At 42.9% G+C, this 15,840-nt stretch overlaps 3 protein-coding genes and 1 long non-coding RNA gene across 7 annotated transcripts in view; 2 read left to right on the top strand and 2 right to left on the bottom strand.

The window, feature by feature from the left end:
* The window catches only part of LOC131129198 (glomulin-like), a 5,955-nt gene extending 2,186 nt beyond the window's left edge, over positions 1 to 3,769 (top strand). For both annotated transcript variants that reach the window (XM_058072467.1, XM_058072468.1), the window contains exons 10-18: positions 32 to 121; positions 346 to 387; positions 500 to 573; positions 1,032 to 1,116; positions 2,086 to 2,195; positions 2,359 to 2,422; positions 2,511 to 2,646; positions 3,176 to 3,264; positions 3,342 to 3,769. In XM_058072467.1, coding sequence (XP_057928450.1) covers positions 32 to 121; positions 346 to 387; positions 500 to 573; positions 1,032 to 1,116; positions 2,086 to 2,195; positions 2,359 to 2,422; positions 2,511 to 2,646; positions 3,176 to 3,264; positions 3,342 to 3,449 — 798 coding nt within the window. In that variant the 3' untranslated portion in view covers positions 3,450 to 3,769. The remainder of the gene's footprint in view (positions 1 to 31; positions 122 to 345; positions 388 to 499; positions 574 to 1,031; positions 1,117 to 2,085; positions 2,196 to 2,358; positions 2,423 to 2,510; positions 2,647 to 3,175; positions 3,265 to 3,341) is intronic.
* LOC131129200 (protein SPO16 homolog) overlaps positions 1 to 5,360 on the bottom strand; it is a 19,118-nt gene extending 13,758 nt beyond the window's left edge. The window contains exons 1-6 of one of the 2 annotated variants that reach the window (XM_058072471.1): positions 5,220 to 5,358; positions 5,034 to 5,119; positions 4,235 to 4,328; positions 3,995 to 4,166; positions 3,802 to 3,880; positions 3,425 to 3,652 (exon numbers count right to left, since the gene is read on the bottom strand). In XM_058072471.1, the coding sequence (XP_057928454.1) occupies positions 3,545 to 3,652; positions 3,802 to 3,880; positions 3,995 to 4,166; positions 4,235 to 4,328; positions 5,034 to 5,093 (513 nt within the window). In that variant the 5' untranslated portion in view covers positions 5,094 to 5,119; positions 5,220 to 5,358 and the 3' untranslated portion in view covers positions 3,425 to 3,544. Of the gene's footprint in view, positions 1 to 3,424; positions 3,653 to 3,801; positions 3,881 to 3,994; positions 4,167 to 4,234; positions 4,329 to 5,033 lie in introns of those variants that run through there. The other variant, XR_009129789.1, reaches the window with a different exon arrangement.
* On the top strand, positions 4,942 to 8,278 carry LOC131129201 (uncharacterized). Its single transcript, XR_009129790.1, has 2 exons — positions 4,942 to 5,108; positions 5,723 to 8,278. It is a non-coding gene; the product is annotated as an uncharacterized LOC131129201 (long non-coding RNA).
* On the bottom strand, positions 5,484 to 15,840 carry btbd8 (BTB domain containing 8). 2 transcript variants are annotated; one of them, XM_058072457.1, is made up of 6 exons: positions 15,519 to 15,840; positions 12,894 to 13,378; positions 11,195 to 11,270; positions 10,386 to 10,498; positions 8,554 to 10,299; positions 5,484 to 6,232 (listed from the first exon to the last, which is right to left on the bottom strand). In XM_058072457.1, the coding sequence occupies exons 2-6, from the start codon at positions 13,294 to 13,296 to the stop codon at positions 5,736 to 5,738; spliced, it is 2,835 nt and encodes a 944-aa protein (XP_057928440.1). In that variant the 5' UTR covers positions 13,297 to 13,378; positions 15,519 to 15,840; the 3' UTR covers positions 5,484 to 5,735. The 2 variants fall into 2 exon arrangements, with proteins under 2 accessions (XP_057928440.1, XP_057928441.1); XM_058072458.1 differs by lacking the exon at positions 15,519 to 15,840 and having other exon boundaries at positions 12,894 to 15,508.

Below are 15,840 nucleotides of genomic sequence, written 5' to 3'. Positions count from 1 at the left end.
ATTGGAAGTATGTAACAGTTGTATCGACTAGGCACTGTTTGAAAGAAGCTTGGAGAGAGTGCAAGACAACAGCCTGTCAGGGAGTCTGCTGGAAGTGAAGAGCTTCCACGACGTGAAGCAGGTGGGGCACACTTTCAACTCAGCAAAAGAAAGGAATTGCCCATCTGCTCACCTTATTCTTCTCTTTGCACTGAAGGCTAATCCTACTTTTGGAAAAGACACGAAAAAAACTTTAAAAAAAAAAAATCAAACATGCTGCTCCAGGAGCATTTGCTTTTAGAGATTTAGAGATTCCGCAGTTGAAGTAATATGTGGCATTTGAAGTACAACTATAACATTTTCCAGAGCCTGCTGCAAGTTCTGACTGACTGTCCCATGCAACATCTGGTGAGCATCTTAGTCTGGCACAATGAGCCATTGGCCTGCAATCCTGTCTTTCTAAGAGTAAAAATAATTAATAGGACAAACTGTGTTTGTGCACATGCTGCTCCTTCTTCAGAGAGAAAGTGGCCTGAAGGTTTTACAACTTCTCATCAACAAACTCGAAATTGAAGCAAAGTACAAGTTGTTCAGGTAAGACAAAGGGCATTTAACACAGCTGTCACTCAGCTGCGCTTACAAGTTAACCTGTAATTGTACAGCTGTTACTCTACTGCATTTACATACATGAAAACAGCAACAGATCTCGAGTTTCACTGACTTACGGGTACTCGACGACGACTCTGGTTTCACTGAGTCACGGGTACTCGACAAAAACTCTAGTTTCACAGACTCATGGTTACTTCATGAAAACTCAAGTTTCACTGACTCACTTGTACTCAAAAAGCCTGGAGTTTCACTGACTCATGGGTCCTTCATGAAGACTTAAGTTTCACTGACTCACAAGCCTCAACAGCTCCTCTGGTGATCTAACTGTGTGCTCTCAGACAGTTGCTTCACCGGTTTGGGAAGTTATTGCACTTGTGCGAGTTCCTGTGCATGCACTTTATCACAAGTGACTCATAAGTCTCCCATCAATATTGTAATTACAGATGTCTGTTAAAGACCAGCAATCATCCAGGAGTGGAAGGTTACATTGTGAAGAACATTCGAAATCAAGTAGAATCCTCCCTGAAGGTGAGACAAACGATGCACTAACTAACCTGGAGGAGTGTGTGTTTGCACCTCAACTGCTAATACTTTGGTTCATGTATCAAACTGCATCAGAATGTGTAATCATATAAAATATAACATATTATTAAACTAGATGATTGCAATATCAGGAGACATCCCGTGTGAATGCCTGAGCTTGTTGGGGGGAGGGGGGGGGGTGATGTTGGAATGTTTGGAGTCTGTTGAGAAATGTGGAAGTAGTTGCTGAATGCTTTTGATCAAAATAGATAGATTAAAGGCATTAAGGAACTAGTGGAATTGCAGTAATGGATAATAGTACAAATGTCCTGAATTATAGAATGAGTTGATGGTGGAATGAGGTGACGCAATTGAGAAATGTTGAAGTAGCAGCATTCTTTAAAAAGTAATAAGAGAGAATTAGTTTTCTGGAAAAGTGGGTATTTTGGTAAAAATGTGGATTTTTTTAAATGTGAAAAACAGTTTGCCTTAATGTCTGGATTGTGCTGAATCATTTGATGTTGGAATTGTTAGAATCAGTTGAAAACCTTATAGTAAGAGTAAGAGTAATTAGTATTAAGGAAAAGTGGGAATGTCAGGAAAAGTATAAATTTTTGGAATGTTGAAAAGTATCGGTTTAAAAGCCCATATAAGTGGAGTGGTTTCATATGGGAATGGTTGGAATCGGTTGAGACATGTGCTAATGGTGGAAGTTGGAGAAAGGGCCCATTCATTTTCAATGGGAAAAATGCAGTGTAATTTTTGAGGTTTTGGAAAAACTAGGAATGAAAAATATATATAAATGAAATGGTCACACACTATTCCCGAACAAGATGAACGATTTGATGCTTGAAAGGTATAAATCAGTTGAAAATTGAATGAGGAATAAGAGGCTTTGAACACGTTCACACAATTAATACCTCTCTGACACCGTCAATCCAAATTGATTATTATGATGCTATTATTATGCTCTAGCCGGGCAACTCCACAGTATGGTTCCTGGGGGTGGAGCTTCTCTCACTGTTGGGGCTGGTGTTGAATTTACCCCAGGGTGCACAAACTGATCTGCTTCACAACATGGACAAGTAAGTATGTGTGCAGCATTACAATAAAACTACACAGTGACATAGTGTGTCTAATATGTGTCTATAATACATGTATGCAATATGCTAGCTTTCTAATAGTCTCACTTCACTGTATAAACATGAAATCAGCCATTAAAGCAGAACTTTGGCTCTGTCTGTCCAGGATAATGGAGAGTCTGAACCTCCTGCGCTACCTTCTTATCAGAGACAAACCACTGAGCAGCAATGTAGGTTAAATGGATAACGCCTTCCTCGCACATCAGGTGATAATGCAGCAGGTAATAATGATGTCCTCCTCTTCCTCCCTATCCGCAGGCAGACGTGTGGGAACAACTCAGCAGGATGAGAGAAGAGTACACAAAAATGCTACGCGTGTGTATCAGTATGTCAAGAGCTTATTATATGGCAGAGCTGAAGGCGCTGAGAGATGATCATAAGCAAAAAGTGAGAGGTAAGCAAGGAATGTTAGCTCCATTGTTGAGCCAATACAGAAGTTTAGTTCATCAGTGCAATGAATGAGTGCAATGAATTAGAGTATTTGTGTCACTTAAAGCGTAGCTTGTCATATACGTATGTCTGGAGCAATATAAAGTCTGCACATTCACAGAAATAATACAAAATTAAAAGCACCATAAAACATCTGTAATGGCAAAGTCCATCCATACATTTTCTATGCCGCTTATTCTCACTGGAGTTGTGGTGTAATGGGACAGTTCAGCAAATGAAAAATATTTTTCATCAATTTGCAGCATTTCTCTCATGCAGTTGTTTTTTGGAGTTTGTGTTTACTTGGTATTTGCATGGTTTTTCATTTGCATTTGTTTTAGTTATTGAATCCTTCATGTGAATGAAGGAATTTTAATTTGCAGCACTTCCCTTTTGCATTTGTGTGTTTGGGATCATTTATTGTATTTGGAGCTTTTGGATGCTGTTGAGCATTGTTGCTACCGTCATTTCTGCTTGTCATTGCTGCCCTCTAGAGGCCAGAGCGTCGACTGGCAAATCCCTTCAAAGCATGACAATAAAAAGTGAGAATTTATCGAAGATGACCCCAGAAGTGAAGCACCAGGTACCCCATTATGAGTCAGTATATCACATTATTGGGCCTTTGTCCTATTTATCTGACCTTTTTTTCCTGTACCTCAGGTGCTACAGAGTGCTCTAGTGACCTTCGACCTGATGGAGAGCCTCATTGTGCGCATTGAGGAGATAACGGAGGAAACATCCCAACAAGCTAAACATTTATTTGTGTGACTAAGTAAACAATTAACTCCACAAGTGTAAATGTTTGTGTCAAAAAAAAAACCAACCCCAAACACAGCAACAAGTTCAAGACTCAACACAAGACCTTACATGAGGTTTCTTAGCATCTCCCACACAGAACTTCTTTCAAGGATGTGAGCCCTAGCCAGAGCCATACGGTCCCGTATACGGTCGACATGAGGCTTGCTTGTGGCCTATGGATTAAGGTGCATTGGCTCACTTAAAAATACTAAATTAACAATAAAAAGTATGCAAGTTAAATACAAGTATGATGGACATTTTCTGTACTTTTTCGTCAAATAGTGCATACTATCCTGTCTTTACCGGGTGCCATTCGACTTACCTTTGCTATGGTCAACATTCCTTTGAGAATCTCTGTGTTGTTTCGCACTGGCAAGATCCTGAGGGTGCTGCCAAAGAATCTGAAAAAAGACACACACAAAAAACAAAGATTGGAAGTAAAAACAAATAAACAACACACTTCATAATCATATGCATGTAATTATTATCTGATAACAACCTTATAATTTAATTACCTATGCTGAATGAGAGACAGTGTTTCCACTTCTTTTGTGCCATTGAAAGGAGCATACAGCAGCACAAAGCAATTCCGATGGACCTCCGAGAACTTTTTTATCTGTTCAATAAGTCCAGACTCTTCCAAGTTTGGGGGCAAATCCTGAGGCTCCACCAGCATGAATGCAACACCTACACAACCAATAATATGTACCCCATTAGCTCTAACTTAAATGAAAACAAGAAAAAAGCTAATTTACCAGCCAGAGGAAAAATGAAGGATCCACGCTCCACGCCGTAAGACAGTCGGATTCTGTGTTGTTGAGCCGTTAGCATCCTGACTGTTTCATGACTCTGAGGTAAAAAAGACACAAATTAATCATCATCATTCAATGCATAGCCGTATCATAACCACCCATCCACTTTCTATGTCACGGGTATGCTGGAACCTATTCCAACTGTCTTTGGGGGAGAGGCGGGGTACGGAGTCGACAATTAACCTAACATGCATGTTTTTGGAATGTGGGAGGAAGCTGTGTGGCCTTCTCGCAAACCACTCACCCACCGTGCGGTCCATATCATAACTATACTGCAAACTGTCAGTAGCTTCTCTGAGATTGTTGTAGTGAATGTGCAATTGCCACGGATATGGACGTGTATAGGAGACAGCAGTGAGTGAAATCCATGAACGCCATTCATCTTATTTGGGTCGAACAATTTTTTGAAACGTTTTTTTTTTCATTCTTACAAATTTTATTAACATTAAAATCAAAACACTATTTGTAACATCTGCCAATCGGCGGTGTACTTACACATTGTGGTTGTTTACAGCTGAAGAGGGCCAGCACGTTAATAAACGAAAGTGGGTAAATTAGCCAACTTTATTTAAGTCAATTTAGCCTTCCAACGTTAAGGTTTATTGATGAATTTGTGACATTTGTTACATCGAGATTCTATTTTGGCGGGCTAGCGAGCTTGCATGACGTCGGGCTAGCATGGCGGCCTTTCTGACGTAATACACTCGTCAAACAATGTCGGGTGTCCAAAATTAGACTGTACCTGCAGTGACGTGCTGATGATGATGGTTGTTGTCCACCGAGGTTCTTCGGCTGTCGCCATCAACAGAGAAGAATTGTAAGGGTATTCTATAACAGGAAAATTCGGTTCAAAACGGCACAAAAATGTCTTGTGTGAGTTGCTAGTTAGCTCGCTAGCTAAAGACACTCATTCGACTCGGTTACATACTTGGGGAGGTAAAATGTTAATAGAACGTGTCACGTCATTTGTACTTGACTGCACTTTTCCTTTCATTATGCTTATCCATGGAACTTTGCTTCTGTCTGTTCGTCTAACGTTTCGACCGGTCCCCGACACGTTTAATTTGTAGCATAACCGGAAGACATAACAGCTTCCGGTTTATCAGCTACTGTTTGTTTTAACTCAAATAAACAAGCAACGTCAACTCTTGCTTATACACAAATGTTTATTTTTACATGACACAAAAGGCAAGGCTGTATCCAATAATTGGTTTTCTTATAGGTATATCAGTCAAACTGACATAAGTGTTTTCCCTACTTTTTAAAAACTTTTGAAACAACATGAGTCACCCATTAAGAAAAAAAAGGTCTGCATGCATAATAGCCCCATTGAGTGTAACAGACAAAACATAGCATCTTGTATTAATGAGAATAAATGATATTGTATGCTCAGAATGAATGGCTAAACATGATGTCGTATTTGTGCGACAGGCCCTGCTTGCAGTCAGTGGTGGGTTTCCAGTTCCACAATGGTCCACTCCCCCTGTGGTGAAGCTGCATCTTCTGGGGAGAAGCTAGTCACCGTGATGCTGGTGGACGAGTCCTCCAGGGGTGAGATAAGCTCTGCCCAGCGTTTGAACGTCTCCCTCTCTGGGGACAGGAAGGCTTGCGTGTCAAGACAGTCCCGCGACAAGGACAGCGTCTGCTTGATGAGGTACTGGGCAAGGTTCAGCTCTTCGGGCACCGGATTTATGACACCCAGATTGGACTCATGTTCCGAGAGGAGTTGCCTGAGCAGGCTCCAGTCCTGCTCGGCAAACCCGATGCTTTTGTACTCATCATCCACTCTCAGCTCTCCTTCCTCTGCCCGATGTCTCCTGTCTTTGTCCATGCAGTGCGCAAACGTTTCTCCCGCATCCGTCTCGTAAATGGGGGAGAGGGCTTTGGATGGCGTCCGCTCATGATTGCCGCTTAGATCCAATCTGTCACAAGCAATGTCGCCTAAAAACAATTGACAATACTGCAAAATGACAAAAGTGTATCACAAGCTCACAAGTCTTTTTTGTTTTTAACATTTCAGAGATAAACCACTGCCGGCGACAACAACACAGAATACTGTAGCCTGAGTGCAGCTTTAATACACTTCCCACAGTGAAACAGACTAGGAAGCAGTGACTTTAATGGCTGCATTTACAGTGAAGTAGAGTAGAGAGGAACACACTTCTGAATGCATCTAAAAAAAAAAAAGCCATGCATTGCACGCACCAGTCTATGTGCAATTTCTTTTGAGAAGACCTAATAAACAGCAGAAAATGTAAGCTCTCATAGATATTCTTAGTTTTTTCGTCTTCAAAATGCAAACTATGTTGTAGTTCAGCAGGTTTTCTCTCTTTTGACAGTGGAAAAAAAGCGACACATGAGAGCTTCTCTAGATAGGCATAAGGTACAATACAGAGACTACGCAATGTCGCTCCAGCATAAGCAAATAGACAACAGACCATTGTTTTTTATCTCTTAAGCATCAGGACACAAGTCTACCAGGCACAACAGAAGATCATGACAAACACAAAAAAAATGGATGTCGGGGAACATGCATGTGTGCAGTGCAAAATAATAAAAACTCACTCTAGGTGTCGTCACAGTCAAAATAAAGAGCAACCAGGAGATGCAAAGCAAAAGGTTTCCCAGCCCACTCTTTAAAAAAAAAAAAAAAAAGAAACAAGCAGTGCAAATTGACTCCAATTACTTTTTTATGTCATCTTGTTCTGCTACAGAATATAAAATAAATCAGATTGTATGAAAAATATACTGTAAACATTTTTAATCGTTATCACATATAGCATTTCAGCAACGTTTTTGTACAGTTAAAGTTAACTAGAGCGGAACACCAATATTAGGAAGTAATGACATTAAAATATAGATTTTTAGCACAATCATCTTTGGTTACCAGTGGCTGTCAATCATCTGCCAGTGTTTGGCAGACTGTTTACGTGCAAGCTGGGTCAGAGGCTGTAATAACCAAAACAAACATTTAAGCCAGGGGTGTCCAAACGTTTTCCAGCGAGGCCTACATACTAAGAAATTTAAAGATTCGGTGTACCATTTTGGTACATTTTGTACATTAAAGGAGCCCTGCTCATCTCAGGCACTTTTAAAATTGTGTTGGATAGAGTACTCCAGAAAATAAGCTGTGCACAGGATAAATCTGCATTCTTCTCCTCTGACACGTTCTGATAACACAACCTGCTTCCTGACCATGCCTACTCTGTTACCATAGGTAGGTGTCCGTTTCACAGTACTATGGTGCATTAAAGGGCTCCTGAACAAAGTGCAAAATCTGAATGCTTGTTGAAATACATTATCGGTAAAGCATAAAGACATAAACATAACTGTGCTACATGTATGCTGCGCATTTTACATGTATTATCAAGTATGTAGAAATTATTACAGACTTTTGGTGAATGACAAAAAATACTGCTATATTCTGAGAAAAAAAAAATTAAAACTTCTAGGGATGTGAGGCTGAATTGCGAATGTGCTGGGATCCACTTTACACAATTATAAAAAGTTGAAAGTGGAGGATAGGCCCCCTTTTTAAAGTTGATAAACCAATCCATTACAACTGAATACATGCTAGCCTATCTGAGCAAAACATCCACATCTTAGATTTATATTATCCGACAAAGCCCATTATTGTGCTTTCTAGTAACGTACAGTATATAATTAATACTGAATAATTTTTTTATGATTTGCCAACAGCCAAAAAAAAAACAAGGTGCAGGCTGAAAAAGGACACCCCTGGATTAATCCTTGGAAGAGGTTTTCTTCTGTGCTTTTGTAAACAATGCAGTCAGAGCACCTTGTGCTGAAAAAAAACTTGCATCATAACTTCAAAGTGACTACAGTGTGTTTATATTAAAATGCTATATGTGGCAACCTCAGTCGGGAGAGGTCCAATCCCTCGCTGCTCAAAAAGTGAGTGAAATAAATCATAAAAATAAGAAAGTTCTTATGTGCGTAGAAGTGCGTTTTGGGGCAACTAACACAAACATTTTTTATGACAGTGTGTAATTTCTGGGAAAGGATATTGATGTTGCAAATTCAAATTGTCAATGTGTTGAGATGAGAGCACAAGTTTAGCCATGAAGATATGATTGAGTTAATTTGAATTTGAACCTGAATGTTTAGCTGGTAATATCCTTTTTCTACAGAAGGGATGGCAGGTAGGTAAGGTCTAGGAGTCAGCGTAACAGAGGAATGGCTCTTGCGGGCAAAGAGAATGGATTTTGGGGTCAAGGAAGAGTCCATAGATCATACGTTACCTGCTGGAGATTGTGCAGCATGAACAGGAGAGTCCCCTGTAATTTGTGGCTCATTTAAGTCCAGATGTAAATCGGCCTTCTTGGTTTCTGCTTGATTTTTCCGTAGTGTTCCGTTGGTGTACTGTTGAGTGTGCCGCAGGTCAAGGTGACACGGACGCTCCTGGGGCGGGGGGTCTCTGATGTCAGTGCTCAGCAGAGGCGGGCTGGTCCTTTCTGCGTCCGCTTGGGTTTCGTTACTCTCTTCTTGCACACGCTCTTGAACCTCCGTCAGGAATACCAAGGACCTTTCTTGATGTTCCTCACTTTGTTCTGTATGCTTGGTACCTGAATGTTCACATTGATTTGGCGAGTGGGAGGGAGCACAGTGTGACTGAGGAGTAATGGAATCGGACTCAAAAACATCACATGGGGTGGCCGCATCGTCAGGGTCTTGCGGGGTCTGGGCGCAGCCTTCCTCTGAGCCCAACTCCTCGCATTCGTCCACAGAGAGCAAAATGGATCGACGGAAGTTGGATGTAGACTGAAAATCTGGTTGCTCGTTCTCCTGGTCTAGAGTGTCATCATCAAACGCCAGGTTGACGATACCCTGGAACGGTGGCGAGGGTTCAGTTGGGCCCTGACTTGGGATCACTTCAACTTCAGACCTTTCCTCCTCAGTTTCTTCTTCATCATCGTCCTCATCTTCAGAGGCTTGGTGCTCAGGAACGCTGTTTGTAGTTACAGTGGCCCCTGAATGCTCTTCCCTTGGCAACCATGAATGAGGACGGCGCCTTGTTCCCTCTTCCTCACTTGTAGTCTCAGCCTCCCGGCCACGTAACCTCACTTCAACTCTCAGTCCCGCTCCACCTTCGTATATCTTCAACTCCTCAGGGGTGCTGGTGTCGCTGCTGCTGCGCCCCAAGAAGTCATGGCAGCGCATGGTGCCACACTTGGATACGCCTCGGTCATTGGAGCAGTCATCGTCTTGCGAGCCTCCAGCGTCGTAGTCCTCAGAGCGGGGCTTGATGTCGTCTGAGGAAGTGGAGTGTGTGCTACCAGTCTCAGACGCGGGGCTGACCTGATGGTGCATGCTGGTCCAGGAGTCCTCCAAAGGAGTGCTAGTGCTTCCCATACTGCAAGGGGTGTCTACGGGGCTACATGGAGACCTTAACCTTGTGTTACTTTCAGACTTTTTAATAGCACTCACAGATCTGACTTCTTGTGGTGAAATGCTAAGTTCTTCTGCCCCGTGTGGGGTGGTAGTCTGCATTTCATTTTTGTGGACACTTTGAATAGATGTTGAGTCCAGATGGAGGCTTAGTGAATCTTGGTGTTGGTCTTGGCTTGGTGGTTGTGCTTCCGGCTCCTCAGAGCTTGCTAGCCCCTTACTATCATTATTCTCTTCAACATTTTTATGTGGCGCAGATTCAGTTTTACAGACCAAATTTGTATCATTCTCAGTCTCTTTTGCCTCTATAGCAGTTCTCAGAATTGCTCCACATTTTGATGAGGCATTTTCAGTGTTGATCGTCGTCTCAGTCCGATTTTTCAGCTTTGGTCCTGACTTAGTAGCAGTTGTCAGTTGCTTCGAAGGAGTTGGAGAGACTTTACTAGGTTTAGAACTGGATTTAGCAGAGGCTCGACTGAGAACCCTCTTGGCAGTTTCACCCTGTGGCTTGTTTGGTGTGGAGGATTTCAACCCTTCCTTGCTGTCTAATTCTTTCTTGGACAAAGTAAGCTTTTTCCCCGCAGGTCCATGCTTGGCATCTAAACAACAGAAAGAAGAAAAGCCAACCGGACTCTTATACTTAAGTACATGATAGAGACAAACATTTGGAGAAGTGCACTCTCACCATTGTTGGCTGGGACTCCTTTGCCTTTGTTTTCTGCTCTTAATGCTGCTCCAGCACCCTCTGCTGACTTCACGTTGACGCTTTCTTTCACCCTGGTCTTGTTGGCAGGACTACTGAATGGACAAAATCACAACAACTAGATTGTTTTCCCACAGTCATTGTACCAATTTATCATTTTTGCAAACATCATAACAGACTGGCCGCACGGTAACCGAGTGGTTAGCATGTTGGCCGCACAGTCAGGAGATCGGGAAGACTTGGTTTTGAATGTCTGCTTGGCATCTCTGTGTGGAGTTTGCATGTTGTCCCTGTGCGTGCATGTGTGGGTTTTCTCCGGGTACTCCGGTTTCCTCCCAAATTGTCTATGTAGGTATGAATGTGAGTGTGCCCTGTGATTGGCTGGCGACCAGTCCAGGGTGTACCCCACCTCTCGCCCAAGACAGCTGGGTTAGGCTCCAGCATACCCCCACTGGAGGATAAGCGGCATAGAAAGCGGATGGATGGATCATAACAGACTTAGGAGAGATCAAGGGAGAGGCAATTGGGATTACTAATAAGCACCAGCAGGGGGCAGCACAGCTTTTCTAATGGCGTTCCCAAGGACACAAGTGGCAGGCATGTGTAGGGTTCCACTTGATTCTTGGATACTTTTCATGTAAATTTGTGATGGAAGAAAAACAAGAAGGAATCTGATGCTCAGAGTTAAGCATCTTCACATTATAATAAACCAACAACAACCACATTTTCCCATATGTACTTAGGAGCAATTAGCAGATGAGTGACGTGTAGAGTGGAATGGAAAAACTCACCTGGTGGTCTTTGTTGAATCTGACTTTGTCAGTGTGGGTTTGTTCACCAGCTTTGCCTGCTGTTTGGGCTTTGCTCCTAAAACACAGCCATAAACCACATGAGCAAACGTTGGCGATAAAAGCTTACAATCAGTTCAGTCTGCATCAAACTGTAAACTGTCCAAAGTAAATTTTTCTTTGGCTTTTTTGTTTGGCAACACTTGTTTGACAAGACTGTTAAAATGTGTCTTACAAAAAAAAACCCACCCACGTACACTGGTAACATGTAATAGCAGTATCTTGCCGTATTTTGATTATTTAAAACACTAAATGTGCTTCAGCATACCTTAAGTGACTTAAGTGACACATGTCACAGAAACGGGTTCGTCCGCATGACTTTGCCGTACAGCATCCCTTTGTGTAAAGTGCATTGGATAGCTGAAGGATGCACAGTGACACCATCTGCACCAAGATTATGTTGTAGGTCTTTGGAGCTGGTCTGTGGGTTGAGTTTTGAGTTCGAACCATCCTTAGCCTCTGCTTATGAGATTTTATCTTGGCCTGTCACTCCGGGCCTTAACAGTCCTGTGACAGGACTGTGCCTGTGGTCTTCCATTTCCTCACTATGTTCCTCAGAGTGGAACCTGACAGCTTTTTGTATCCTTCCCTTAGACCATGATGTTGAACAATCTTTGCTTCCAGGTCATTTGACAGTTGTTTTGAGGCTACCATGTTACTAATCTTCAGAGAAAAGTCAACTTGCATTTGGCCATCTCATGATTGGCTTTACTTCTTTTTGCAGGTCAAGGGTCAATAAGCCTACCAAACAAATGTGTTAAAGGTATTCAAATCAACAAACCAACAACAAGGGTGCCGAAATGTATGCACCTGCCTACTTTTGTTATAATAATTATTGAACACATTATGTAAATCCAATAAACTTCATCTCCCTTCTCATACATCAGTGTGTGTCTGCTGTATGATATATTTAACTGAAATTGCTGATCCCAACAACCAGTCATTTATAAAAATGAAAATCTTTCGTTAAAAATCATTATCAGGGGTGCCCAAACTTTTAATACGATGCAATGTTGTTGGACAGACTGTGGATTATTTTGTACAGGGCTTCATAGTAGGTGTATCCCAGTGACAGCATTGTAAGCTAGCTCAAATTAACTTGTGTCCTCATGTTATAATGCACAGAAAAAGGAAAGAAATATATATTTCTGTTTCACATAAGGATTGTGAATCATGGGCAAAATTCCCCCCAAAAGTGCAGTTTGACCCTGAAGAGATTATGTGTCAGATAATTATGGAATTATGTTATGGTAAATATTGATTTGACAAACAAATCACTGCAAAGGAATTGTGTTCAACCTTAGAGGTTCCGCTCTTGTGTTTTTCAAGTGTTTGTGTACACAAAGGATTGAACAACGGTATCAGTAATGACACAGGGATTAAGCGGTCATTCTAAAACCACCAAAGCTACAAAAGCTCCAAGTGCTCAGTCAAGCAGCAGCTGTGCAGGGCTTAGACGCCGACAATCCAGCAGCTGTTGGCACGCTGATAGCAACCTGTGTGCTTTATCGCTGCTGGACTACTCGCTGTAGTGACGGTATCGTCATCACAGTCATCAGTCCGCTCCTGCTTGTTTTCTGTTGCTTGCCATTAGTCTGACTTTGCAACGATTCAATCAAAATGGCGAAGGACAAAGGAGTACCTGGGAGAGAGTGGGTGCCGTTTCGAGGGCTACTGGTGCCGTTTTCTGGCGAGGCGCCACCTGATGTGGAAGAAGCGGCATGGTGCGTTGTGCTGTCGGCTTTCGCAGTCACGCTCCTCTGCGTCCTCACTGCAGTGCAGCTCGGGGGAGAAGTTTTAGGTCTCGTGCCCAGCTTCTTTTCCGTCTCCTTCACCGCACGGGAGCGAGCAGAAACGTGGGTGCTGGCGACCTCCCGCTTGGCTCCTGACGCCGCTCCAGTGCCATTCAAAACTGGCGCCCCGGCCGGTGGTATCTTTGGCTTTGCTGCCGCTGCACTCCGCTCTCCTGGCTTTTTTTCTGTCTTTGCCTTGGACGTTTGTCCGTCTCCTGACTTATTAGTAGTCCCCAGACCATCTGACTTCATGGCTGATGCAGTGCAGGGAGAGGAGGAATCAGTGTACTTGGACACCCTTGGACTCAGCAGCCGAAGGGCATTTTATTGCCCTCTGTTGCTCAGGAGACAAGAACACAGGAAGGTCATACGAAACAGAACTCATTGGAGGATCAAACATTTATTCTACAAAACATCTTGCAGTAGTTAAAGAGACGAACCCTTGGTTTAGTTTCATGGGTATTAGAATCTAATGAATCGACCTGTAAGTGATTAGGATTATAAAGATGAGCATTAAGAGGCCTGACCTTTGCTAAACCCAGAACGAGCTCGGCTGCTCCCAATCCCGCCGAGTCCGCCTCATCTACGAGGATCTTAGCAACACATCTGTTTAAAGAGGCTCGACTGCTCATTTCAGGCTGAACCTCTATTTGTGTCACATGGCGTCTGATGGCAAGCCCACTGTAATGACTGGCTGAGATTACACACGCTTACAACAAGCTGCATCAGCTGCTATGCCTTGCTTCTTGTCAAATGTCAAGGGATCGTCGTGCCAACGCTGAAACATGGCCACCATTGCAACAGCTTTGCTCAAGTGATTCAAATTCATGCAATCCATTTGTGACAGGTACGCTAGTTAGCTAACGCCACACTAATAGTCATAAAAAAAGACAATTGAAGACAATAATGCTTCAAGTTTGTACTTGTTACTCACTCAAGTCAAACCTAAGCCAAAAAAAACCCATGACTGATGACCACAGTCAACACAGAATAGTACCTGATGGGTAAAATTGTGATGAATGAAACACGAGTAAAACAGAATTTACTCGTAAGAAATCTCAATACAATAGGAGCAATACAATTAATAAACTATGACTGTACATATATACAGTAGAACCTGCTTAAGTCGGTTTCCCTGATGTCAACTCCCGGTCCACCATGTTCTTAACATTACTCAAAAGTGCCAGCTTAAGTCGACATTCACATATATGGTTGATTGCTTTGGTTGACATACAAGACAAGAGCAAAGAGCCAAAGAGGCCATTTCGATGAAAAATGGGTCAGTTCAGTCAATATGTGTTGTAATATTTTTTAATGTCGTTAATATCGCAAAGACGTGTGAACAACAGCAACATAGCAACTCCTGTCTAGTGACACAGTGACTTCCTGTTAAGTGCAAAGTATTACCCTAGACTCAAGGGCCTAGATTCTACCACAGCAACTAACAAAATGCACCCATTCATTAGATTTTTTTAGATTGTTAGCCATCAGAAGAAAGAGTTCATTCATTCATTCATTCATTCATTTTCTGCCGCTTTTTCCTCACGAGGGTCGCGGGGGTGCTGGAGCCTATCCCAGCTGTCTTTGGGCGAGAGGCGGGGTACACCTTGGACTGGTCGCCAGCCAATCACAGGGCACATATAGACAAACAACCATTCACACTCACATTCATACCTATGGACAATTGTATGTGTATAAAAACTGATCATGGCTGTATAAATTAGGCAGCAGATTTGGTTGTATTCAGCCGCATGGTGGACGAGTGGTTACGTTGACCACAGTATAGCATCCTAAAGTATAGCATCCTGGCTCACAAAAGCAGACTTTTGGAAGAAATGACCATTCTCGGCTTTCAGACAATAAAAGGAAACGGCAACAATTACAGGTGAGCTAGTGCCAACAAGCTTCCGGTCAGGCGGTATTAAAAGCATCTGAAGGCAGAATCACTTAGACGGCCTACCTTAGCAATTAAGTACATACATTTTCTTTTATGGTCATAGCAACACACACACACACTACTAAGTGCATTTTGTTAGTGTTTTGTTGTCAAGGCTGAGCACATCCATTGTGCACTGAGCACAGAAAACAGACCTTCACTCAATCAATTTTTTGTTTCATGAACAAAGCAGCTATTTTAAAAAGAGCACAAGTAGGATCGAGACAGTTCAGTGTGCTCGTTGTGTTTGCATGTCAGATTACAGTCTGATTACAGTCTGCACACGCCGATACATCCATGATGAATTATTCATGCAGCACATTGCTGGCTCACCGCAGCAATTGTATTCATGGATGAGTGGAATCATGTGCACCATTTCAGCCCAGCATTCCCACCCATCAGGAACAAGAGGATCACATTTAGCCCCAGAAATCATACAAGCACGAGGCACAGGCCTAACAATGAGAGAACGGGAGGGCTGGTCTAACAGATGTGCAGCAAGCAAGCGGACAGTGGAACATCGACAGAGAATGCTCACCTGCTCGAATCCTCTCCTCGGTTGTACTCTACAGGATCGTGCATCCCCATGTGTGATGGCAGCAGCGGCAGAAGCAGATCGGGTTCGGGAAGGTCCAAAAGGAACCGTGCATAGCTCCTTCTGGTGATTGGACCGCGTGGCAAGGGACAAGAATGGAAAAATGGTGCTGTGCAGCGCCAGCGAATCAGCAGCTGCCTGATGGACCTTTCATCCCCATGGCAACACACACACCCCGCCTCCCTTCATCCGTCTCTCCTTCCCTCCTCAGTCTGTGGCGCAGAAATGCAGACTGGAAATCACTGGAGATCTTGTGTGTGATGTG

This window comes from Doryrhamphus excisus, chromosome 5 (assembly GCF_030265055.1).
Source record: "Doryrhamphus excisus isolate RoL2022-K1 chromosome 5, RoL_Dexc_1.0, whole genome shotgun sequence".
Taxonomy (NCBI): Eukaryota; Metazoa; Chordata; class Actinopteri; order Syngnathiformes; family Syngnathidae; genus Doryrhamphus; species Doryrhamphus excisus.
This window is presented reverse-complemented; position numbering and strand designations above follow the sequence as displayed.

Excerpts from the sequence above, each read along its gene's own strand:
- btbd8 (XM_058072457.1), bottom strand. The coding sequence starts at position 13,296 with ATGAAGTCAGATGGTCTGGGGACTACTAATAAGTCAGGAGACGGACAA. Across the intron at positions 10,499-11,194 it reads GATTCAACAAAGACCACCAG|TAGTCCTGCCAACAAGACCA; the intron begins GTGAGTTTTTCC and ends TTGTCCATTCAG. Across the intron at positions 6,233-8,553 it reads TGCTGCACAATCTCCAGCAG|GCGACATTGCTTGTGACAGA; the intron begins GTAACGTATGAT and ends AATTGTTTTTAG.